The 25,321-nt window shown below is 39.2% G+C and overlaps 3 protein-coding genes across 6 annotated transcripts; 1 reads left to right on the top strand and 2 right to left on the bottom strand.

Moving 5' to 3' along the window:
• Positions 1-6,015: 6,015 nt before the first annotated feature.
• Positions 6,016-17,885, bottom strand: rnf40 (ring finger protein 40). Of its 3 annotated transcripts, none has more exons than XM_087175376.1 (20): positions 17,802-17,885; positions 17,186-17,334; positions 16,862-17,029; positions 16,135-16,465; positions 15,185-15,385; positions 14,827-14,948; positions 14,505-14,651; positions 14,111-14,185; positions 13,813-13,932; positions 13,432-13,611; positions 13,147-13,306; positions 12,576-12,697; positions 12,131-12,390; positions 11,672-11,789; positions 11,377-11,526; positions 8,561-8,773; positions 8,356-8,481; positions 7,398-7,538; positions 7,162-7,263; positions 6,016-6,750 (listed from the first exon to the last, which is right to left on the bottom strand). In XM_087175376.1, exons 2-20 carry the CDS (start codon positions 17,321-17,323, stop codon positions 6,574-6,576), a joined length of 3,051 nt encoding a protein of 1,016 aa, XP_087031502.1. In that variant the 5' UTR covers positions 17,324-17,334; positions 17,802-17,885; the 3' UTR covers positions 6,016-6,573. The 3 variants fall into 3 exon arrangements, with proteins under 3 accessions (XP_087031502.1, XP_087031503.1, XP_023267082.1); XM_087175377.1 differs by having other exon boundaries at positions 8,561-8,770; XM_023411314.2 differs by having other exon boundaries at positions 13,147-13,282.
• A 220-nt stretch (positions 17,886-18,105) lies between these two features.
• phkg2 (phosphorylase kinase, gamma 2 (testis)) lies at positions 18,106-21,955 on the top strand. 2 transcript variants are annotated; one of them, XM_023411177.2, is made up of 10 exons: positions 18,106-18,304; positions 18,588-18,679; positions 18,787-18,962; positions 19,065-19,119; positions 19,240-19,305; positions 19,813-19,976; positions 20,081-20,171; positions 20,295-20,448; positions 20,660-20,785; positions 20,926-21,955. In XM_023411177.2, the coding sequence occupies exons 2-10, from the start codon at positions 18,621-18,623 to the stop codon at positions 21,169-21,171; spliced, it is 1,137 nt and encodes a 378-aa protein (XP_023266945.1). In that variant the 5' UTR covers positions 18,106-18,304; positions 18,588-18,620; the 3' UTR covers positions 21,172-21,955. The 2 variants fall into 2 exon arrangements, with proteins under 2 accessions (XP_023266945.1, XP_023266944.1); XM_023411176.2 differs by having other exon boundaries at positions 18,588-18,690.
• On the bottom strand, positions 21,197-24,234 carry cfap119 (cilia and flagella associated protein 119). Its single transcript, XM_023411179.2, has 9 exons — positions 24,047-24,234; positions 23,915-23,949; positions 23,732-23,797; positions 23,428-23,591; positions 23,137-23,207; positions 22,912-23,028; positions 22,744-22,807; positions 22,317-22,397; positions 21,197-22,209 (listed from the first exon to the last, which is right to left on the bottom strand). Exons 1-9 carry the CDS (start codon positions 24,062-24,064, stop codon positions 22,055-22,057), a joined length of 771 nt encoding a protein of 256 aa, XP_023266947.1. The 5' UTR covers positions 24,065-24,234; the 3' UTR covers positions 21,197-22,054.
• Positions 24,235-25,321: the final 1,087 nt, after the last annotated feature.

Below are 25,321 nucleotides of genomic sequence, written 5' to 3'. Positions count from 1 at the left end.
CCAATGGTAGTGCAGTGGTTAGAACCGCTGCTAAAGGAACAGAAGGTCATGGGTTCAAATCCTGGCAATGGAGCTTATAAGCAGCTTTAATATACAATGAGTTTCTTATGCCTTACTATACTATGACGCTTTTTTGTGTTTTTATGCCTTATCATACTATGACGTTTTTTGACTTTTTATGCCTTACTATACTATGAAAATATAATGCCTTACTATACTATGACGTTTTTTGACGTTTTATGCCTTACTATACTATGACAATTTAATGCCTTATTATACTATGATGTTTTTTGACGTTTTTATGCCTTACTATACTATTACGTTTTTTCATGTTTTCATGGCTTACTATTCTATGAGTTTTTTGTCTTACAACAATAGGCGAATCATTGTGATCCAACGGTAGTGCAGTGGTTAGAATGGCTGCTAAAGGAGCAGAAGGTCATGGGTTCAAATCCCGGTCATGGAGCTTGTAAGCAGCTTTAATATACAATGACTTTCTTATGCCTTATTATACTATGATGCTTTTTTGTGTTTTTATGCCTTACTATACTATGACATTTTTTGACATTTTATGCCTTACTATACTATGATGTTTTTTGACATTTTATGCCTTACTATACTATGACGTTTTTTGACGTTTTATGCCTTACTATACTATGACAATTTAATGCCTTATTATACTATGATGTTTTTTGACGTTTTTATGCCTTACTATACTATGACCTTTTTTGACATTTTTATGCCTTACTATACTATGATGTTTTTTTTGTTTTTATTCCTTACTATACTATGACATTTTTGAATTTTTTATGCCTTATTATGCTATGACGTTTTTCAACGTTTTATGCCTTAATATACTATGACGTTTTTTGACGTTTTTTATGCCCTACTATACTATGACATTTTTTGAGGTTTTCCTGCCTTACAATACCATGACACTTTATGCCTTACTATGCTATGACATTTTTTGATGTTTTTATGCCTTACTATGCTATGACGTTTTTCAACGTTTTATGCCTTAGTATAATATGATGGTTTTTTATGTTTTTATGCCTTACTATACTATGACCTTTTTTGACATTTTTATGCCTTACTATACTATGACGTTTTTTTTATGTTTTTATGCCTTACTATACTGTGACAATTTAATGCCTCAATATACTATGATGTTTTTTGACGTTTTTATGCCTTACCATACTATGACGTTTTTATGCCTTATTACACTATGACGCCTTTTGACCTTTTTATGCCTTACTATATTATGATGATTTCTTGACCTTTTTATACTATATACTATACTATGACGTTTTTTTACAATTTTATGCCTCACTATACTATGACGTTTTTGACGTTTTCATGCCTTATAATACCATGACGTTTTTTGCTTACAATGCTATGACGTGTTTTGATGTTTTTATGCCTTACTATACTATGACGTTTTTCAACGTTTTATGCCTTAGTATAATATGATGTTTTTTGATGTTTTTATTTCTTACAATACCATGATGTTTTTTGCCTTACTATTCTATGACGTTTTTGGATGTCTTTATGCCTTATAATACCATGAAGTTTTTTGCCTTACGATGCTATGACGTTTTTTGACGTCTTTATGCCTTACTATACTATGACCTTTTTTAGCCATATTATAATATGATGTTTTTATGCCTTACTATTAAGTTTTTTCACTTTTTTATGCCTTAGTGTACTATGACATTTTTTGATGTTCAATTTGATGTTTGATTTTTATGACATAGTATACTATGATGTTTTTATGACCTTTTTACGACATTCTACACACTATGACATTTTTATGCCTCACTATACTATGACTTATGATATATACATCACATGTTCGTCCCTATATCAAGAATGATGTTACCATATGTGCAATGTATAAGAGGATATATTAATATGACATATATACATCCTCTGGATATATGAAGACATAAGTCTATAACATATATGCAATACTCATAGTCAAATCCAACTTTGTTAAAACAACATGCTCATTAAAATTCTATATGTTTGTACATGATTTTTTAAAATCTTCTTAAATTTAACCATACACGTTTCTCTTTTATATTTACATATATAATAAACATATACTGACAGGTTTTGGGATGGATATATATTTATGTAGATATGTCTATAATATAAACAGACATACTAAAATACATGTTTCTATTAGCTAGACATATATGTCAATATATGATATATTTCCAATTTTAAACAGGTTTCTCATGTAATGTACAAATTCTTTTATATATGGAAATTCAACACATATACATATGTTACATTTTTGTATGGGTGTTTCTGAATGTAAATTCAGATATTATATGTTAATAAACCATTTGGTTGACGACATTAAAAAGTAAATTTCTTTGTTTCGGAGGGTCATTGTTACATTTAGTTGATGTTGAAATCAAACATACATCCTGGTGTCATAGTGATATCATCAGGTTCACCTCAGCTTGGATTTGAGACTTTTTTCTTTTAACAAAAATGCTATTAAGTTACATTATGGGAAATGTAGGATTCAAGATTTTGACCCATGCAGTGACTAAAAGTCAGAACATCTCGGTCTCTGTGACTTTGATTTTGACTTTTAATGGGTCTTTCCTCTAACTTTATTGAAGTGTAAAACTAAATCGTTGGAATATCTCCTCTCTTGAAGAGGGGGAAAACGCAAATTCTTTGTCATGTTGGGGATTGTGGGAGATAGGGGGCCAAATCCACCACTGCTTGAGAAACATTTTAAATTCACTCAGTTTGTCTCATCACACACAACCAGAATATATCCATAATAAATGTTAAACCTCAAAACCAGAATTACAGTACAGTTTCCCATGAGCATGAGCTCCAAAGTGTACGTCATAAATGTACAGGAAGCTGTTCTGCATGAGTTGTATGAGCTGGTAACATTACACAGGACACATAATACTTTACAACCAGTCAGTACAGGTCATTATTAACCAGCTGCAGCCAAAAGGCACCTGCTCAAGAAGTTATGTTTGAGGCATTTTGACCTCTAACTCACTGGTTATGCTGCAGCCACATGGCCAGGCCCTCAGAGACTCTCCGTCCTACACAGCCAACCCGCCTGCAGAGCTGGACTGACTCATTTTATAGCTGTGGTCACAGTAAAAATGTGTCACAGTTCTTGTAAGCCCGATGATTTCAGCACTGCATCATCCATCAAGTCCAGCTGGACTCACACTCACCGGTTCAAAAAGTCACTGGAAGGAACTGAACCTTGACTCCCGGTTGACCTCTCCAAACCCAAACCACATCTGACAAGTGGAGCTTTATGATGCTCAAATTAAACTACCTGGAACTGCTGGTTAAACTGATAAGAATATTTGTTGAGCCAGTTTCAGTGGGAGTTTTTACTTTTTATTTCAAGGAGTTACTACACTCATTCATGAATGGCAACACATGCATTAGCCAGCATTGCATTTTAAAAGTAAGAAGCTGCAGGGATCATATAATCTGATTGCCATAGAGGTTTCTTATGGCTCAGCATGTAAAATCTGGAAAGCAAGAAAAAGTCTGGAGCCTGTTTGTGTGTTCATGACAAAAAGACCTTGGCAAATCTCAGCACCTAGGCTGACAAAGGGTGTTTTTGGGTGTGGGGGTGCTGTATTTTGTCATACACTGGAAGGGGGTGGGTGGACCAACAGCTGATGCCCAGATGTAGAGATTGTTTCACATTGACAAGGTCTAGATCAAACATTTTTTGAGGTCAGTTTGTTTATAAAAATGCATTTGGTAACTTTAATGTCAGAGGAAATGGTCCTAACCCATGTAATTATTCAAGACTGCAATCTGAGTCTGTTGTTCTCCACTGGGATTATATCCAAACTTCAGAGGGCTGTGGAAACAAAGTCAAAAGCTCTTTTTTTGTTTCTGTGAGATAGTAAAAAAAAAAAAAAAAAAGTATCTTTGTGCAAAATGGACCCGTGTGCACCCTTTCCATGTGGCCTGTCCTTCTCACCCAGGGGCATGGATGGATGGGGTGAAATAAGGCGATCGGAATGCGGAACCGGTGAGAAATGCAGCTGGTTAAGGAAGCGGCTCTGTTAGCAGACCCACTATCTGACTCCATTATAGGGAGACCAGACCAGCAGACTAATCCGTGTTCACAAAAAACAAGCACATCAACATTTGCTTACAAAACAAAGTTAGAAATGGAAGAAAAAACGATCGAGTCACTGCAACAAGTCGGAGAAATTCTTAAAAGCCGTGATTTTACATTCTGTTTGAAACCTTGTTTGGGGAAAAAAATATATTTTACTTACTTTTCTGTGCGCTCACAGCATGGAAATTAGTCACAGCCGCTATAATAAGTCCGCAGAGCGCGCAGAGAGCGTTTGAAGCCATGATGTCTGCGGGTAAAAAGCTGCTCGCTGTCGGCTACACAATTCCCGAAAGTTCATCTGATTAACAATCCGTGCTGGTTTTCAGCATGGAAAAGCGAGCATCAGAGTGAGTCACCCGGAGGAGTCTGCGCCTTGTTTTAATAGCGCACACACCCACGCTAACAGTTCAACTCCTATGAGTCATTTCCTATGTACTGTAGTGCTCGGATTCTCTGTGCGCACTCCCCGACTCACAGGAAACTCCACTACCATAGTATGTGGTTTCATTTGTTTCTGTTCAAGTGAAAGTTTCAATTAACCCACCTCAGGTATCACATTTTCAATAAATATATTTCATATTTTGGGGCCACACCCTTCAGTTTTTTTCTCCACAGTTTTTTTTTCTACCAGGGTCTGTGTAGTCTGGACTTAATAGTGTTCTCATTGTTATTACCACGCCTGTCGACGTCATTCCCCCCTCTCTGCCAAAAAACACAAGTCTCTGGCATGAGTCTGGGTCCCATACACAGAAAAAGAGGAACAGCAACTGAGGCAAGAACAGATGACACTCACTAGGAAAAACTATCTGCTTTTTAGGTCTTTCGTTTGTCTCAGTGCTGAAGTTAGATAAGCTTTATCTTTGTCCACATGAATGCCCTCCGCAGACACAGAAAATAAGACTTGTGATGATCTTACTTTTGAAAACTGACATTTGAATAGTGAGTGTCCCTGACGCAGTGTGATGTTATTAATGCCTCGGGCTGGGTGTAGCCTGCTGCTGCTGCACAAATATGCAATAACAAAGCCACTGGACGCCTGCCTGGAGTGCTATCAGGTTGGCCCCTGTCACAGCATTGTCTCATATATTAATGAGGACCATCAGTCACTACAACATCTGTGGCATAGAAAATGATCACTTAACACGAAGTGAAAACGACTAATTTATTTAAGACAGGTTATGCACATTCATATGAGTAAACAACCACTGTCTATGTATTATTAACAATAAAATTATTCTTACTTTTGCCAACATTATATCCAATTCCTGCAGGGACTCTTAGTTAACTGTTCCCAAATGCCTGATAAACTTTTTTTTTCACATATTCACTCTTTCTTTCAGCAGCCTGGAACTTTTTATGTGTGCGCTACATGGTGTGAATTGCCTTTTCCCACAAGAGCTAACGTCAAACAGACGCTAACCAACCTCCCAGTAAATAGTTCACATCATCAGAACAGAGGAAAGGGGTTTTCATTGGCTCAATTAGGTTAGAAGCATGTTGTTAAACAGATGTTTTTGTACTCGACTGTCACGGCTAACCTTCAGGAAAGCGGTCTAAGAGGACCTGGAGCAGCGCAGCTCACTAAGGACACCCATATGAGCTGACTTTCCACTGGAGTGATTTCATCAGTAATGAGGCACTATAAGCTGCAGATGTTGTGTCAAACTCTCCAATAGGAACCATGGCAACAAGATGAACACACACAGAGGACCTTGCCCAAGGTGATCCAAACACTCCTGTATGTGCTGACTGGGTGCCAAACTAGCTGGTGTCTCTAAGGCAATGTTAATACTATAGCCTAACAAAAGAAGTTAGACAAATCTGGCTGTTGTACTTTATATAATAGAAACATATTTAGTTTTACACATGCAATCCTCAAGTCTGAAAAGGATGGTTTGTTTTAATTTTGAAGTTTAAATTTCAGCTTCACTGATTTTACAGGATTTCCAAAACCAGCAGGACAAAACAAGTCAAAGAAAGACTTCAGGAAGATCCACCGTGTACCACTGCAGTTCCAAGTTCTTCTATACATTAAAAAAACACTAAAGAAATATTTAAAAGTGGGCCCAGTTTTTTTTTTTAAAAGAGAGAGAATATTTAACTTGGCAACAATGGCAAAGACAAGAAAACAGTGCAGAGCAGCTTAACGTGTAAGAATATCACGGTGTACACATACAATGTTTATTAGCTACAGTACAACTGTCTCAGTCATATGTGTCACTGTTTGGTCACCAAATTAATCACCGACTGGCAATGACGTTGAAAAACAAGTCTTTCCAAAGAGAAATTAAAACGGGGAAACACACTCATCTGACATCCCCACAATGTCTCCCTCTTTGAATAAATCTTCAGTTCCTTTGTCATTTTCTCAATTTTTTTCTCTCCTTTGGTTCTGTCTACTGTTTTCTCTTTTCACTCCTCCGTCTCTATGTGAATTAGGTGATGTAGATGCGGTGAAAGTCATTGGCTCCGAAGGCACAGTTGCACTTGGGGCACTTCCTCTGTCGTGTGTCGTAACGCATCTTCAGACATTCGTAGCAGAATACATGGAAACACTTGGTGAGCACCGTCTCCTTGTCTCGTGTGTTGCAGCAGGGGCAGCGCAGCTTGGCCTGGTGACAGATAAACACATCGTTTAAGGGCCAAATACCGACCTGCCAGCACTGTTATTACCTCCGCACATTGTATGGTAATACAGCTAATACCTGAGGGTGTAACAAGTCAGAGTCTTGATATCCCCAAAGCACAAAGGGATTTTAATATTTGAGGAGGTTTGAGCTCACTTTCTGGCCCATACTCATGAATGAAAAACAGCCACTGTCAGCTAATCAAGCAAATTATAAAGTTGTAGTATTTGCATTACGACACATTACTTTTTCATTAGACTGCTGTATTTCTGTATAACAGTTCACTCAAGATTGTGCCAGGAAGCTGTTGGTGTTTTTGTAACTCCTTTGTCACTAGCAGAGGTTAATTAAAGTCATAAATTTCTCTGCACATAAACAATGTTCTCTCTCCCTCACCTTGTACTGATTGATCTCCTCCTGCAGGATCTCATCAGCGTCAGAGTAAACCTCCACCTTCTTCTGTTTCTCCAGCTTCCGCCTCAGCCTGGACAGATCCTCCTAGAGGGCATGAAGGGAGAAGAGTCATTAGAGCTGCAGCCTCTGGTGATCCTCCCACAAGAACTTCAGGAAGTAACCCGTGTGAGTTTGGACAGAGTTTGGAGTGATATCCCCATTCCTGAAATACAACATACCTGTGCTCGTTTCAGGTTGCTGCTCTCCCTCTCTCGGGCGGTGCGGTTCTCCGCCACAGAGACCTGGATCTCTTTAAGCTTGGCCTGTGTGTGCTCCAGCTGCACCTTCAGGTCCTCTGCCAGCTGGGCAGCCTCCACCGCCTGCAGCAGGGAAGGAACTGGACACACTCAATAAAAAAACCTAATGATGAGATTCCTGAGCTGTAATGTGCTGGTGGTACAGTAAACTTGACATTCTGAGTCTAATGTTTGTGCTTCAGCTTTAGAGATTCAATTGTATACTAACTTAAACAAAAGCGCTACTCCTTTTGCATTTTTAAAATCATATTTACTTCAGATTGTGTATATTTTCCATCTCAGACGACCATTTTCCAAAGTATATGATATGTCTGTTCCACACAGCCCCTGGTTTCAGTTAAAGCAAACGGCCGCTGGTGTGTGTTTTCTGTTATGTTTTAATTTTATTGTTATGGTTGTTCTTACTTATGAAAAGAAGATTAAATGTGAAAAGAAAAGAATTCAAGCAATATATTCACATAAGAGAGAGGATGATGTCATTAACTTTTCCCCAATAGCACTCCTCTGCACATTCGCAGTCTTATCCAGTACCTGGGCAATTACCTGAAATATGTCAGACATGTAGGCACTTGAATACTTGCAGAACTTGAAAGTGTGGGAACTGGGACAGGTGCTGGGTTTTATTTGCTAAAAATGTAGGCCATTAATGCAATGTATTGTGGCAACAAATCCACAACTCTTTCATAAGCACCTAAGCACACCAAGGTGATGATAAGTACAAATGTGACTTTGGGCCCATGGTATTATCCAGATCCTCTTTTAATGCTACTCAGTGTTTATATTTAGGACCACAGACATCTGGCAGCAATCAAATCATGCCGTGATTAGCAGATCTAAAGTGTAAGACTGACAGTATGATTGATGGCATCTCTCTTCTCACCTTCCTCTTGTTGAGTTCTAGTGCTTGTGTCCGGACAGCCAGCTCTTTTTCCAGAGCAGCCAATGTGCTCTGGAGGACACCCTCTTTTTCTTCTAGCTTCTGCACAACCAGCAGCTGGGCATCCACCTGAGAAAGGCAGCAGCCAGTTAATATTTCAGTTCTCTGACACAATGAAAAATTTCCAGGTTAAAAAGTTACACTTCACCTGGGTTTTGAATGTGAGGACTTGGTCTGCCAGCTCCTCCTTCTCCTCTTTCAGCAGCTTGTAGATCTGGTTCGATTTGATTCGCTCACTCATCAGCTTGAAATTGGCATCATCCTTCTCCCGTAACTGCTGCAACAGCCGGCTGTTCTGCTCCTGCATGTCCTCGAAAGCCTGGCCTGTTACATCCATCTCACTCAGCAGGGCTTCCTCCTCCTCAAGAGATGCATAGGTGTCAGTGATCAAACACAGTGGTATTTGTTGTTGCTTCTAGACTCCAGTTTAAAAACAGAGGGGACCTGATTTCATCACCATTTGTCGAGGTTCATATAAAGTACTGTATGTGCTGGGGGTATGCATATTCCCCCAATAAAACTATGCATCTTTATAGCTAATCTTCTGTAGTTACAACTGAAAATAACTAAAACCAATCCAATCTACTTCCAAATAAACAATAAAAAATAACAACCATATAAACAAAAAAATATGAGTTTTTGGCTCACAAATGTACCATTATATTTCTCAAAAACAAAAAATCACATGCATCTTATTAGTCTCAATCCAAAATACTGTTCAATCTATGTTGTATCTTTTGGTATGAAGAATCACAGATGTGCGCTGTAATCATATAACCTGACGTAATTAATGGCATTACACCCACACGGGCCTGTTGATGATTATGCATCTCGAGATGCAATCACACCTGGTTTGTCTTCTGTGCCATAAACACAGCTACAAATTTTTATTTTGCTTCATTTTGATTCACGTTGCCCACTTACAAGCCAACTAGGACCTATAAACAAAAGTCACATGAACTCTCAAGCAGCTTGTTTATTGGCTAGTTTTGGCAATCAGTCTTCCTGCAAAGTTAAATTCAGGCAGCCAGGAACTGAGGGGGACAAATCAACCACATCTAAGTCCAAAAGAGTCGAGTTGCTGTACTTTAACTCTGCAGCTGATAAGAAGGAAAAGTAAAGAGCTGAATAAATCATTATCAGTCCAGACTGTGTTCTGCCTTCTGCTAATCATGTTCTGCTAGACCTCCCAAGCATGCGGAGCTGCAGGCTATCAGATCTCAACATCTGTCTCCTTTCTGCTCGTATAAATGGTGTGGAACAACAGTTAAACAACTTAAAAATTGGAACACTTTTACATTTTCGTGTAATTTTGCTATATTTGATTTAATTACATTTTCAGTTCTAATGAACATTTTTAGGTGGGGGTCTTCGTAGTTATTTTGTTTGCAGAAGAGTTCTCACAAACACACACACACACACACACACACACACACACACACACACACACACACACACACACACACACGGTAAATGCTCAAGCCTGCATGGGTGACACATATGAAGATAATGTATTTCATATTAAATAATAACCCTCAAACCCTGGTTATATTGTTGCGCCAAGGTCAACATCTGAATGAATATTATTGTGACAAGAGCATTACATTATCTAATGTGGGTGTGTTCACAATCTACGCAACTCAAGCTTTAGAATAAGTATGACATTACTTAACCAACATTTGATCTGGCTCAGATAATGGTTTTATTTTTTTCCATCTCGTGTTGTCTGCTCTCTTATTCCCTGAGTTTTCTGACTTACTGATGAAATTCCAATTCTCAAGAGCTCAGATCTGACAGTGTTTTACAAAGTTAAGAGTTTATCTGGGTGGCTCACCCAAAAAGGATTGTTTTCATTTTTGTGTCAATTTATCTCCAGTTTAAATGTCAACATGATCAATGCATAGCATAGGACATCCCTCAGCAGCATAAATTCATCTGTACCAGATACAATATTATAGACATTTTTATAGTGACCGAAAAAAAAAAAAAAGTGGAGTGTTATACAGATGTTTTTAAATATCTTAGCCCATTTACTACAAAGCCTGTTATAATTTCAAAAAATATAACATCACTAAACAGATAACTACATAACTATGTTGATGAAAAATGAAACTTTGAAGCAGACGGACAATGCTTCTGAAGATTAGTTTGTTAGACTGTTTTATAGTCTATACAATACTATCTTTTACGATGAGGCCACTATCCTTTGATAATTATAAATTATACTATATATATATATATATATTATACTATTTACTATAAATCATTTTAAATTAGCAAATATATTTTTAACATTTGTCTGCTGCCATGATGACATCTTTTAGTGTCATTAGATGTTTTATGTATAGTAAAAAAAAGTTAAAAAAAAAAAGCTTCAAACCAAAAGAATTTTGACAATGTCTTACCAAGAGCAACTTCAACCTCCAACAATCATCAACATTATAAAACTTTACCATGAAGTTAACCAGCCAATCACACTTAAATTTGAGGCCATGGCATCAGATTTCAGTTCCTCTTTAGTGGTCTAAGATTAGGAGAGACTTTTTCTTAAGCAAATGTGACACTCATTGCACTACTTTCATTCTTAACACAGCTGGCTTATTTATATTTATATCTGGTGCATTCCCAAGGCTTTATAGCTGAATTTTCCCATGCAGGGCTGATTGTTAATGTCTCACTTCTCACTGGCATGAAAAATTAATCCTTTTAAAAAGTGGAACAGGTTTAAATTTGATCAACCTGTTGTACCTGTCAATTTCTTGCAATGACCAACTGTAAAAATTATACATGTATTACATGTATGTATAGGCTACATTGAAAACCTTAGGCAAAAGTTCACATACCACTGCCTTTCCCCATACATCCTGTCTCTCTACACTGACTGTTAAGTAAATGCATAATGACCAGAAAGTGATGCAAATACTGAGCCTGTTATATGTTTGAGAGAACAAAACACACAGATACCTGTTTTGTGGCAGCAAGTTTCTTCTGCAGATGCTCAATGGTCTCTTCTGCAACTCTGATCTTCCTGAGGGCATCTTCATCAGCCAGCTTCTTGCTTTCCTTCCTCTCCCTCTCCTCCAGCTCTCGAACCCTCATCCTCAACTCATCCACCTGGACAGTTCAAAGTAGGGATGGGTATTATAAGTAACTTACACTAATGTATTTTGTAATTAGCAGCTAACCAAGAGCTTTATCATACACACAAAAAAGAAATGTGCAAAAGACTGACAGAGAGTCGAGACATCAAAGAACAAACCTCAGCTTTAGATTTGCGCTCAGCTGCCATGAGCTGCACTTTGTCCCTTTGCTCCTTTGGAGCCGACTTGTACATGTCCAACAATAGCTTCATCTCTTTCTGGGACTCCTGGGCTTTCCTTATGAGTAACAGAAGACAGAGAGATAACATTATGATAAGTAATGACATCAATGTGATTAGTTGAGTGCTTCTAAGCCCACAATCACACATTTTCTAACTACACAAAACACAGCAGTAGTATGAGACTTTTTTGAAGTCTTTACTGATGCCAGGCTTCTGTGAGCAGCTTGTAATCTATCACTGCACTGCACAAGTGCCTACTTTAGTTTTAACAATGAAGATTTTGGCCTCCAATATTAAATATGAAATCATGCAAGGACCAATATTTTATAACAAAAGTGAATAAGAACAAGAACAGATTTTACTATAAATGTGGAATTAAATAGAAGGGGGATGTACTTGAGTTCTACTCTGAGCATCTTCAGTGTGTCCGAGTCCTTCCTCTTCAGCTCATCACTGCGCTGTCTCTCTCTCTCACGCTCCCTCTCTCGTTCTCGCTCAGCCTCCCTCTCCCTCTCCCTGGCCCGTTGTCTCTCCAGTTCCTTCCTCCTCTCCTCTTCCTCCTCCTGGTCCTCATCCTCCTCTTTCTTTACGTCAATGCTATCACTCGTCGTCTCCTCAAGAATTAGAACTCCTGTGTCACCACTCTGACAACGAAACTGTCAATAAAGCAAAAGATTTATCAAACATTTTTTAAAAAATATTATTTCCTTGAAATTGATAAAAAAATTTACACTGGTTAGAAGAAAATATATCTGCAATAATGTTTCGATTTTACTTAAAACATCCTTCTGAATCTCAATAAAAACACTGTAACCGCTGGACCATGAATCACGTCATCTACCTTATTGATCTCCATCTGTGTTTCCCGCAACTTCCTCTTATAACGCTGAACATCACCTTTCAACTGCAAGTTGTGGTTCTGAAGACTGCTGATTAAGTGTCGCATCTCTCTGTTGATTGGTCCTGAGAGAATAGGCACCAAGCATCAAAGTCAGACACATACACAGAACAGTCAACATGTGGTTTCATTATGAGTAATTCAACATTATCCTGAGCTGTAAATGATGAGTTCAACTGCATGATGCAAATGAATTAGATCATTGGTACAAATTATACACTATAACATTATCCTGAGCAGTAAATGAGGAATTCACCTGCATGATGCACATGGATGACATCATTGGTACAAATTATATAGTATGCATTGTTCCTTCTGTGCAAACAGATGATTAAAACGTTTGATAAAAAAGTTTGCAATGATCTAATAACTGATTCTTGAAGTGCATCATATGTATTACAAATACAGTGTTGTATCACTGGCAGGTGTATGTCTATGCACTACACTGTGGCATCATTTCCCTTCCCTCTTCAGAGACGTCTTGATTGATGTGAGGGTGTTTTTGAAAAGGTACCTGCTTGCTCGTTGGCTGCCAAATTCTGCTCAAACTCGATGCGCAGCATCTCATACTCTTTGCGCACCTGGGCCAAGGTGTCTTCCAGCTGAATGACATCAGTCCGCAGCTTCTTCTGAAGGGACAGCTCATCACTCTGAACAGTTGAAAACACCAAACGCTGATCATGTCGTGGCAATAATACACACATACGGGGAGAAAAAAAATGTTTTCTCTAATGTATAAAGCTTTTTTTTTGTTTGTTTTAATCTCCATGGGAACAACTTTACACAATTAAAGAGTTACCTCCATGTGCTCAATTTGTCGGAGGTGGGCGTTCTTTGCAGTGAGTAAGAGTGCCCGTGCCTCATCCAGCTGGGTTTTGACCCCGAGAGACTCGTTGTACAGCAGGGAGAACTGCGACTGCAGACATTTGTACTCTAGAGTCTCCTTCACAACCTCTTCTGGAATATTGCGCAAGTCCATCTAAAAAAATCAGGATGTAGATTGAGATGATGGCAAAGGTTGAACAATGGAAATCTGTTACCACATTACATTGACCCACACTATGACATTCATAGATGAAACAAAAATACTTGTCTCAGGCAAATGAAATGGGGTTCTTGACCTCCCGATGTAGTTGTTTATAGATGTTTCTGTCCTACCATCAAAATACTTTATCTTTACCTTGAGCTTCTCGCTCTCCCTCACAGCCTCCTGGAGCTCCACCTGCAGTTTCTCCAACTCTGCCATGCGGCTATTTGCTAACTCCTGGTTGTGCTCCAACTCTGCATTGAGACTTTCAAACTGAGAGGAAAACAAAGACAATGTGTTATAGGAGAAATAGGCATGGTATAAAAATACTGTTTTGCCAGCACAGCACTACTCTAGTCAATTAAAACTTGCATCTGAGCAGTTACATGCAAAAAACAGGTATATGTTCCACAAAATTAATTGGAATAGGGTGCTTTTTAGGAATGCTCACCTTCTGAATATTCAGTGTAATCTGTCCTCCAGGTAGCCCACCTGAGCTGCCGGTGCTGCTGTATCCAGACTTAAGCTGGAGACATGGATATGGGAAAATGAAAAAACAGTACAGAAAAACAACACAAGGGCACACAACACATTTGCATCCTATGTAGGTGTAGGCGTGCTGTGATTCTATGACATCATTCAGGCTGTGCTTATTTACTTATCTAACAGTACACATCAATGCATGCATCGACAGCAGGATTCGCATCAATAAGAGCAGCTGGCTTGACACACTTTGATGCTTAGGACCTTAACACTGTCAGCTTGTGTTAAGAGAGAAACAGCAGCATGAGCTGCATGAACAGATAACAAAGCTCACAAACACAGACAACATCATACAAACGCACCTGCTCCATAGCCTCTGCCAAATGTTTGTTGAGCTTTTGTTCCCTATTGCGAAGTTTCTCGATGTCCCACTGCAGGTCCTCTACTGTCGTCTCCATCTCAGACACCTTGGTCTCAGAACTGGTCACCTTGTCCACCAACTCATTGTACTGCAAGACAGCAAGAAATAACAATAGCATCAGTGACAAGTACACATCAAAATCAATGGCTACATACATGTACAATCTCCCTCATTCACATTCCCTATCCATTTGTCTGACACACACATGCACACATATTCACCATACGATCTGACACCCACAAACAATGCCAAGGACACTGTACCTCCATAGACATCTTGTGGTGTCGGCCCTGCAGGAGAGTGGCCAGGTCCCGCAGTCGACTGTTCTCCTCCAACAGAGTGTGGCTTACACTGATGACATCAGACTGGCTATCATCATCACATGCTGTTAAAGAGGATCCAGTTAAAAGTGTCCAATTAAAGTCGAGCTGATGGGTGTCAAAAAAACCCTTCTCACATTTACATACACCAAGAAATTGATAATTACATTTTAAACTTAATTAGTAGCAAGTAATTAGTTACTTCTAATGTAGGATGTAAAATGTTTCTTATTCCTATGTATGTGTGCCAATGGCTAATCATATAAAGATGTATCAGTAACAAGCATGTCTCCACAGTTACCTGCAGTCTGAACCTGCTTGCACATGTTGTCGATGCGGGTGTGTAGCCTGTCAAAGACGCAGACCAAGCAGGCGATGGCCTCCTTGCTGAACTGCATGCGGTCCTGGAGGTGCAGGGCGAGTTCCTCCTCGTTGCTGTGCTCCAATGTGGCCAAGAAACCCTTGGCATTCTCACTTAATGGAGGAGGGGGCGGTGACGCATCTGAACATATGTACAAGGTTTTTTAGAATCAGTACAGCAGGTAATAATAAGGTCAAATCATTAAACCTCAGTCTTTATCCAGAAAAACTGAAACTGTATGTGCCCTCATAAAACCTGAATATTGGAGAGCTAAAGCAGTTGCCTTCTTTAAAGATACGCACGGAAAATAAAGACTCATACATCAGGATGCTTTTTGTGGATTATAGCTCTGCCTTCCACACAATCACTTTGTGGATGACACCACAGCTGTCGGCCGGATCAGCATCAGTAACAACAACGAGGCAGCCTAAAGGGAGGAGGTCCAGCATCTTGTGTCTTTGTGCTCCACTAACAACCTCACCATCGAGACCAAGACAACGAAAGAGCTCATTATTGACTTCAGGAAGTCCACCATCAACACCCCCAATCCAATGTACCAACACTGCTGTGCCCTGGGGATCTGAAATCTCAGGGTTATTACCCATCTTGAGCTAATTTAAGTAGCCTAACTTTTACCATAGCCGTGATCACTTGATCATAACTAGACCAAAATAGTCACAGTACATGTGCAGCTGGCAGACAACTTGGGTGGGGGGAGGATTGTATTGCAGTTTCAGTCTTATTTCAGAATTGTTATACTCCTATTCATATGATATTAGTATAAAATAAAGGCAGATTACAGATTATATAGTAAAATTATAACAGTTAATAAAAACATCAGGGATGGAGACTTTCCTTAGTTCAGTTTAATCAGGAAAAAGTTTGCTTACCTGTTGTTGAGTCCTGTGGTGGCTCTGTCGGTGTTATCAGCTCTTCTGACCCAGCAGGAGGAGGGGGCTGCTGCTGCTGCTGCTGCTCCTCCTGATGCTCCTCCTGATGCTCCTCCTGCTGCTGCTCTGCCTGCTCGCCTTCATTCTGGGCCTCTGGAAGAGGAGGTGGAGGAACAGCAGAGGTTGGTGAAGCCAGATTGACACCATCTTCCTCCATTGGTGTGGGATCAGGTAGAGGGGCTGCCCCTACCCCTACTGGTGGGGTAGGGGTAGATTTCACTGGAGTTTCTGGCTCAATACGTTTGCGTAGAATGTGCACGTTCTCTTCCAGCTGCAAATTAAAAACACAAGGATTGAAAGGCATGTTAGTCTTGTGAAAAAAGCATTATCATGGGTTTATCTAAAAATTCAGTCTTGCATTTGAAAGATCTTTTGATTACAATTTCAGTGGTACTTCCAGACTGACTTTGCATAGTGAAAAACCCTGCTGAGTGGTATCGTATTTTGCAAACAATATAAAATGCACACTACTGTCCATAGTTGGATTATGGAACCATTTACATGTGTTGTGCGAATCAGACTAATCTAACCAACTGGTTTACTCCGACTACACAGAGTGATTTACACCCAATCCTATGTTTACATGGACATTTCTGAAAACAGGATTCAGCAAAAAAGAAGGGGATTAATATCGCTCCAACAATGTAATCAAAAGTGCTGAAAACACCTGCGACCAGTAGCGGTTGACAATCAGCAGGGTGGTGTCATCAGTGGCTTGTCTCTTCTCCAGCTTCTCAATTTTCTCTCGTAGCTCATCCTCCATTGCCTGTCTCTGCTCCAAGCGCTCACATAGCTTCTTATTCTTGAACTGAAGCACCTTCATGTCCATTTCCTCCTGCACAGAACAAATACAGACACAGAGGTAGGGAATATCAGAGATTCTGAATGTGGTAAAAAAAAGGTTTAAATGAGCTACATTTATGTCATCTTGGTGGAAGTAGTAGTAAATGGATAGAAAATTATTACTTGAAGTAATAACCAAATGACTGACCGTAGAAGAGACTCCAGCTATGCGAATGGGCTCTATGAGGGTTGTGGTGGTCTTCTCCTCTTTTTTGCTTTTCTTCTCAGGTGGGCCAGGGGGGCTGTCCCCTCCTGAGGGACGCTTTCCTCCCCCAGCACCTGACATCTTTCCTTCCCCTGCAAGAGATCAAAAACAACATTAAATCATTACTTTAAGTAACTTCAGATTATGTTTGAGAACTCATTCATTTAGTGACAGCTATCAACGGCATTACTCTTATTCACAAGCGCAGGACCACCGATTTTAGCCAGCTCAAAATACTTCTCTTCTGATGTTTATATGAAAACGGTTGTTCCTGTACGGTTATTCTCACTGTTGCTGCATAAGCCACTGACTAAAAAGCTACCAACCATTTTGAATTTGGCATTTTTGCATCGATTAACGGACATTAGCGAATCTTGCTAATGCTAGCTAAGCTAATGCTAACGGTTAATTCTACGAGACCAGGTCGGGCATATTTAATGGCTGGTGGTCGGTATTTTTATTCACCGAGCATCATTGCACACGTAAGACATTGTGTAAAGAAACTCTACCCGCACAAACACTTATAAGCCGTTTTCTGACTAATATTATCGTTACAAACCTTCACAAGAAGCGATTGAAAATGTATCTCAGGGCATACAGGGAAGCTACAGGAAATGACGACGATGTACTTCCGCAGAGTATTTTTTCATCAAAAATAATAAAGCAAACATGAGATTAACTACATTACTTTGGTATCTTACCTTACAATGTACTAACGTAAAGATACTTGGAAAAGAGCCCTGAAAATATTTTTATTTAAAATAAATAAATAAATACATAAATAAATACATAAATAAATAAAACATCATGCAAACTTCACTCCGGCCTCAAGGGGGCAGTACTGCCGCACTCTGTAGTAACAGAACGTTTCGACGAATGCGGCCAGAATGTAAACAGTGACCTAGCTAATAGATGCTAACATCATCGGTAGCTATCTTTGGTACTGTCACCGCTGAATCGCACACAGTCATGGCTTCACGATAGTTTGATTGAACGAAGACGGCGGTATTATACTGATTCCTTGTTCGCCGTCTCCCTTCTTGTCGCTTCATTGCATACATGGTGAGTAGCTTCCTCTTCGGTCAGTGAACCTGCAGCAGCTGCAAGGCCAAGGCAGAGACACAGCTAGCTAACTGTCATGATGGATCAAGGGCACATTTGCTAATAATAGTAGAGGAGACAGATGTAGCAAATACCAAGAATGCTCAACTAACAAGTTTTAAGACGAAGACATAACTCAACACTTCCTTGAGACGAATTACTTAAGCAGTTCCTCTTACAAATCATGCAGCACTGTTACAACTTGAGACATGTGACTAAGAGTTTGTTGTTATAAATTCATAAGCTATCACCATGACCAAAGACATTGTTGTTGGAGATGAACTGCCGGACTGGGTGGGGGCTAAGGAGTTCTACCAGAAATATGACCCCAAAGAGGTAATTGGCAGGTGAGTCCAGCAAAGTAACAAGAAATGTACGTTTTCTCAGTTTTCTGTAGAGATGATAAAAAGTCAATGCTGTACTCTGTGTCCATGGTGTCTCAGGGGTGTGAGCAGTGTGGTACGCAGGTGTGTGCACAGACACACGGGCCAGGAGCTGGCAGTGAAGATTATTGAGATCACAGCGGAGAAGATGACAGTCCAGCAGCTGGAGGAGGTGAAAACCTCCACACTGAAGGAGATCCAAGTCCTCAACATGGTGAAGGGACACTCCTCCATCAGTATGTTGGAAGTCTTTTTTGGACCACAAGACACTTAGATTTCTGGTCTTGAATATTTGATAGGATTGAAACCATTTTTATGTTTCTTTTGATTTCCTTTAGTTACTCTCATTGATTCCTATGAATCCACAACCTTCATATTTTTGGTGTTTGACCTGTGAGTACAAAATCATATAGCAAAAGTATCATGGTCCTTTTGATTCCCCCACTGAAATATTATTGTTAACCTTCATGAAATCATTGTCAGATATTAGAACTCTCTTGTTTTCCTTTTCAGCATGAGGCGAGGAGAGCTTTTTGACTACCTCACAGAAAAGGTTACTCTGAGTGAGAAGGAAACCAGGTGAGCTCCAGCATCAACACACTCCATCAGCTAATTGAATTTGTCATCACTTTAACACAGTTTTGTGTTGTATTATAATGTTTCTGCAAGGTCATAATACCAGTCCACCAATTGTGTATTATTTCCTTTACTGGTGAATATTCCCAAAACAATAATTTTACAGTTTGATGAAAGTGTTTTTCCATCCCTTCAAACTATTGAAACATATTACATGTATGATTTGAAAGACTTAAAGAGCTAAGTTATGTTGTCAGAGATCAAACCATATGAGTTTATTCCAATAGCTACTTGCGTCTAACAGTTTCACTTGCCTGCTCTCATGTCAGAGATGAAAACAAGCAGTCCCCTTTCGCCTGTATTGCAATACACTAAGAAAAAACTGAAGATAACACAGTGTGTACCGTGAAAATGAACTGAAACCAGTGGGCACCATAAAAAGATTAAGTGACATGCTTTGTAACATGGTCAGTGGTAATGTAAAACTAAAAGTATTTTGTTGGTCTATAGGAGTATGATGCGAGCTCTGCTGGAAGCAGTGCAGTACCTCCACTCCCTCAACATCGTCCATCGGGATCTGAAACCTGAGAACATTCTCCTGGATGATCAGGGACACATCAAACTTTCTGATTTTGGTTTCTCAGTGCAGCTACAGCCTGGAGAGAAACTGAGAGGTACTGCAGTATGAGTGTAGTTTGGTGTCAAAACAGTTATGCAAATCATATAGCAGTCATTTGTACAGACAGAGGTTACAATATATTTGTTGTCTTTTAATTAGAGCTTTGTGGGACGCCTGGTTATTTGGCCCCTGAAATACTGAAATGTTCCATGGATGAAATGCACCCAGGCTATGGTCAGGAGGTAGATCTGTAAGTCTTTCCTTTTCTCAATGATGCAATATTTAACTTATAAAGCAAAGCATGATCTTGGGTGTTGACCTCACTAATATTTCCATTTTTTTACTTACGTGTGTTGATGTGTCTGTTGTTAAGCTGGGCCTGTGGAGTGATCCTCTTCACGTTACTGGCCGGATCACCACCGTTCTGGCATCGCAAACAGATGCTGATGCTGAGGATGATCATGGAGGGGCGCTATCAGTTCAGTTCCCCCGAGTGGGACGACAGGTCTGACACTGTGAAAGATTTGGTAAGCTGATATTATGTTGACCAGAGAAGGTTGTTGGTCAGATAAAATCTCTTCAGCAGAAACAGAATTTTTAAGGTTACACAATAATGTATCTGCAGAAGTCCTAATGTTCGCAGGCTGTTGGTATTTTCAGTCCTAAGAACATGTTATATTCCAAAATCTGTACCTCTAAAATGTTTATTTTGCCGATATTTTTGCTTGTGATACTCAGATATCCAGACTGCTGGTGCTGGACCCAGCTGTCCGTCTCACTGCTGAGCAAGCCTTAGCGCATCCCTTCTTCAGACAGTACCAGAAGGAGGATGTGCGACTCTTCAGCCCCAGAAAGACATTTAGAGTGAGTCACAATATTGACCTGGCTTGTATTAAGCAGATGATTTAAAATGTTATCCCTTGAAAAAAAGTGGCTGTTCAGCAGTATGGGAAAAAGCAAAAAAGCTTGACACTCTCATCTGTTTTCCCTTCTTGCCTCCTCAGGTGTTGATAGTCAGCGTGCTGGCGTGTATCAGGATGTACAGCCGTTACCGCAAAGTTCGCCCGTTGACCCGGGAGGTGCTGGCTAGAGATCCTTACTCCCTTCGTGGCGTCCGCAAACTCATCGATGGCTGCGCCTTCCGTATCTACGGTCACTGGGTGAAGAAAGGAGAGCAGCAGAACCGAGCCGCCCTCTTTCAGAACACAGCTAAGATCATGCTGCTGGGCCTGGAGGACTTTGAAACATAATATGTCAACCTCATTCCTAACCACCTTGATTTTTATTTAACCATTTGCATGTGCTGTAATGTCTGTTTTTGTCACATCGAGTTACTGTGTTTAATTTTAAGATGAGGAATTCAGGGACCGGGACGATTGTATGCCTTAATGTGCACCATGGCTCTGTAAGTTCAAGATAAGCATGCACAAATTAATACTCCTTATCTGCCTTTTGCTCTGAGTTTGTTTCCATCTGAAACCCGTCTTCGGGTCATCATATTTGCAGTAGAGGACACGTATAATCATTTGACCATCACATAAACTGTAGGTACATTATGTACATTTAGGATTTTATCTGTTGATCGTCGTACACAACTGAGGAGAGGATGCATTTCTAAACACTGAGGCTGAAGTGGACATTTAAGTACTGTGATTAATTATTTAGTAGATAATTATATAATATATTGTATTGAAACACAGATTTACAGATATTCCAGTGTTACAAATAACTACCAGGGGACATGTGTGAAACATTCTATTACAGTATCTGAAGTGTTTTTGGTAGAAAACTATTTACCTATGATGCATGCAGACATTCCTTAATAGGGAGGCCACTTACACTAACTGTGAAGACCATCTTTGACTGAATATCCTACCTTAACTAACCAACACCATTCCATACTCAGTTCATTCTTCAGTTTAAAAAGTGGCACTTTCCTGAAGTGCCTGCCCGAGAAATGTACAGTAATTGTACAAATGCAGAAATACATTGTACTGTATATGAATAAAAAGGTTTCATTGACCATAGAATAAATGTTTTAGTTTGAATAATCTTATTTTGCGCTAGTGTTTAATGGAAATCATCATATTGGCTGTTTGAATGGAAAGGTAAAAGGAAACTTTGATTCAGTCATTATTTTCTGGCCTTGTGGTTGTGCTGTTGAGAGTCTAATGCCCTGTTGTGCTGATCTGCAATATCTTTCATTCGCTGATCTAGGTGTCCAGACACAAGCATCATCTGCTCTCTGACTTCTGTCTCTATCAGTGCCTTCAGTTCTGATGCGGGACCTAAAAGTGAGGATATGAAACAGTTACAAAACAGGCTCGGCTGTATTTGGCTATGAAAGTTATTTCTGCACTGTTACACTCAATCCTGCTATGATTTGTGATCCTACCGGCTGTGGTGTCCTCTTCTGTGATGGATGTTTCCTGTGTCTCAGGAGAACCATCTTTCTTTGGTACAACCTCTGCTACTTCTTCCATCACATTTTCAAAATGCAAAAAAGTACATGAAAGTATTAATAAATCTGATCAATGGACCTTTAAAATATGAGATATAATATAAATATAAGAATATTCTTTTCACTGAGTAAACATCTCATATTTTCATAATGAAATGAAAGGTTCAATGTCTTATTTAAATTTACTGTTGTCCCTTACTCTGCCTATTTACATTCACAGAACTTCCACCTTCAACCTTTTTTTTTTAATTTTTAAAATGCACTTACTATTTACAGGTAGAATAAAAACGGTTTTAAAACCCTTTTAGACCTTTTCCATGCCACCATAGAACTTTTGTGCTACAAAAACTGTTATCACTACCTGAAGCAGAAGAATCCTCATGGTCTGGCATCCCAGAGTACGTCAAAGACAAATCAAGTTTCACCTGTTAAAATAGTGAAAAACACATGATTCTACTTTTAAAAGAAAAAAGCATAGCAGAACTTGCTTGAAACAATTTGTGTGGAATAACACATTTCCTACTTTTACCTGTGGAGTAAAGATGTATTTGTAGAGTTTGTAGTGTCTCATATAGCTGTTATGGATGTACTCAAAGATACAGTCCACCTCCTTAGAGCTGAAGAGGTCGACACTAAAGGGAGGTCGCTGTAGTTGGCAGACACAGAGACACCAGGATGAAAAGCAGAAACTTTACAACAATGGAAATATAAATTATATTGTAAGAGGGAATATGCTTCTAATTGTTTTATATACCCTGACTGAGTGACAGAGGATAAGCTCCTTGCAGTATATGAAACACTGTTCGATGTTGTCGAGTGGCGTTTCTGCAAGAAAGGAGTTTCAACACATCCCGCATGGTTATGGACTTGACAGAGAATATGAGTCTGTACTGTAAATATTCTCTGTCACATAAGTGTCAGCTGAAGAGGTAGCTCATACTTTTGTGATTTCACAACTGATTCATGTAGAAAGCAAATTCCATCTTTCCTACTACTACTACTAGGTACTACTACAAAGTAGTGATAACAATTTGATTTTACTTACCTATGTTAGCCTCATGGATGGACTTGATGATGGACAACAGAGCAGAAGTTTGTTCCTTTTTGAAGTTGCACTCTCTGCTAAAAAGCAAAGTCTGGACATACAACTCCAGCAGAACTCCTCTTTTTGGTTCAGGGAGGTCAACTCCAAGCACACTGCACAAAACACTGTCACAGAGGAGAAATGTGACAGAAAAATGAAGTCAGTGCTGTGTGTGTGTGTGTATGTGTGTGTGTGTGTGTGTGTGTGTGTGTGTGTGTGTGTGTGTGTGTGTGTGTATTCGTGATAATAAACATAGGGCAGAAACCTTTCCAGATCAGGAATAGACTGCATATTGTCGATCTCCTCCATGTCATGGTAGCTTACATCCGTCCTGAAAAATACCCAGGGAATGGACTCAAGGTTAGACACTACATTTAGTCATGCAAAGTGCAAAAAAGCAACAATCAATCAAAATAAACACAATCTGGATTGTAGACAAAGCGCTCACCATAACATTACTTTACCTTTGGGGGCCTGTGGTACCTGCAGAGCAAACCGATGCTTACATTATATACAATGCGTTACAAGTCAATAGTATACAATAGTTGCATCCAGCAAACGATGAATATGTAGAGTTTACCTTTATCTTCGTGTCCATTCTTTATTTCTTTCGCCGAATTGGTTCGACTCTGTCATAAAACAACATACACACAATACGCGTCTCCAAATATACTTTGTACTTAAAGGAAGATATCAGTAACACATTTTTACTATGTAAAAGTATTTTTATGCGAAACCTTGCATTGACCAAAACAGGCTTCGATGAAGTTGGACCATTTCCTGTTTTGACTACCTCGCTGTATCCTAGCAACATTATCCTTCTTTTCTTTTCTTTTTCCGGTTAAGCATGTAGCGTGTATTACACCCTAATGAAATAAAGTACCCGCATAAAATTCATTTAAAAAGAAGAAAATAAACAGGGAACCACAACATATGAAAAATAGTTTTAAAATATATGAAATAAAACATGTATAATGCATATGTAAAAATCCCTGCATATTTTATAGATATGTTATATAAATAAAAACCCTGATAAAAAGAAAAAGAAAAAAATAGTTTAAATGTCCAGTAGGCCTATTTATGATAACTCAGCATTACTTAGCCTATAAATTATTTTCTTTATTATAATTCTGTTGAAAGATCTCAAACACAGGGGAAACTGCTGAGACTATACACAAGATGCACAATTAACTAATCTTTAGGCAATATAATAAAATATAGTGCAAAAAATGTTTTTTTTTTAATTTAGCAGTTAAAATTGTCTGTTTAAATGAACTGGCAAATCATACCACTCCTCTTACTGTTGTTTACTATTAGACACAACTATTACCATAACCAGACGATTGCTATTCTGCAACTAGGTAGTCAGAGCTCTTTCAAGGGCTATTAAAAACACTCACCACAAATAGACTACATGTCAAATACATATCCTGGGCCTACTATAAAATATATCACAACCAATTTAAGTAACAATTGTTTCGAAGTGGTAATTAAATTGTGTGTGAGGTAAAATAAAAAAGCAGTGTACTAAAACGCAATGAAAAGATGAACTAGTAGCCTAATAAAAGTTATGTTTTGATTATAGACACAGATGGTTGTTGTAACCATGACAACGAGATAAACCTGCCCCGAGTGTCCCGCTAATAGGCATCGTCTAGCCGTTTTAGTGTGTGTCCTCTGGCACGTTTTTGCCATTTTAATGCTACACTAGGTTATGTGTTGTGCAACGGCACAGCTAAGTGAGGGATCCTGGATGAGACTCGGAAGCTTTGGGTCAATTTGTTTTGGCTGCTGTGGCTTCCGTGTTTGACTGTTTACTCCTGGGTAAGTAATGCAGACTGCTGACTTGTAGTAA

Source organism: Seriola lalandi, unplaced genomic scaffold, assembly GCF_002814215.2.
Source record: "Seriola lalandi dorsalis isolate HSWRI2012SDOR001 ecotype SW California unplaced genomic scaffold, Sedor1 jcf7180002054464, whole genome shotgun sequence".
Taxonomy (NCBI): domain Eukaryota; kingdom Metazoa; phylum Chordata; class Actinopteri; order Carangiformes; family Carangidae; genus Seriola; species Seriola lalandi.
Note: the sequence above shows the minus strand (reverse complement) of the source record. Positions and strands in the feature narration are given on the sequence as shown.

Excerpts from the sequence above, each read along its gene's own strand:
- cfap119 (XM_023411179.2), bottom strand. Across the intron at positions 23,029-23,136 it reads TCCTCTGTCACTCAGTCAGG|CGACCTCCCTTTAGTGTCGA; the intron begins GTATATAAAACA and ends TGCCAACTACAG. Across the intron at positions 22,808-22,911 it reads AATACATCTTTACTCCACAG|GTGAAACTTGATTTGTCTTT; the intron begins GTAAAAGTAGGA and ends CTATTTTAACAG.
- rnf40 (XM_087175376.1), bottom strand. The coding sequence starts at position 17,323 with ATGTCAGGTGCTGGGGGAGGAAAGCGTCCCTCAGGAGGGGACAGCCCC. Across the intron at positions 17,030-17,185 it reads TAGCTGGAGTCTCTTCTACG|GAGGAAATGGACATGAAGGT; the intron begins GTCAGTCATTTG and ends TGTTCTGTGCAG. Across the intron at positions 7,539-8,355 it reads TAGAACTCAACAAGAGGAAG|GCGGTGGAGGCTGCCCAGCT; the intron begins GTGAGAAGAGAG and ends TCCCTGCTGCAG.
- phkg2 (XM_023411176.2), top strand. The coding sequence starts at position 18,596 with ATGACCAAAGACATTGTTGTTGGAGATGAACTGCCGGACTGGGTGGGG. Across the intron at positions 19,977-20,080 it reads GCCTGGAGAGAAACTGAGAG|AGCTTTGTGGGACGCCTGGT; the intron begins GTACTGCAGTAT and ends TCTTTTAATTAG. Across the intron at positions 20,449-20,659 it reads CTGACACTGTGAAAGATTTG|ATATCCAGACTGCTGGTGCT; the intron begins GTAAGCTGATAT and ends TGTGATACTCAG.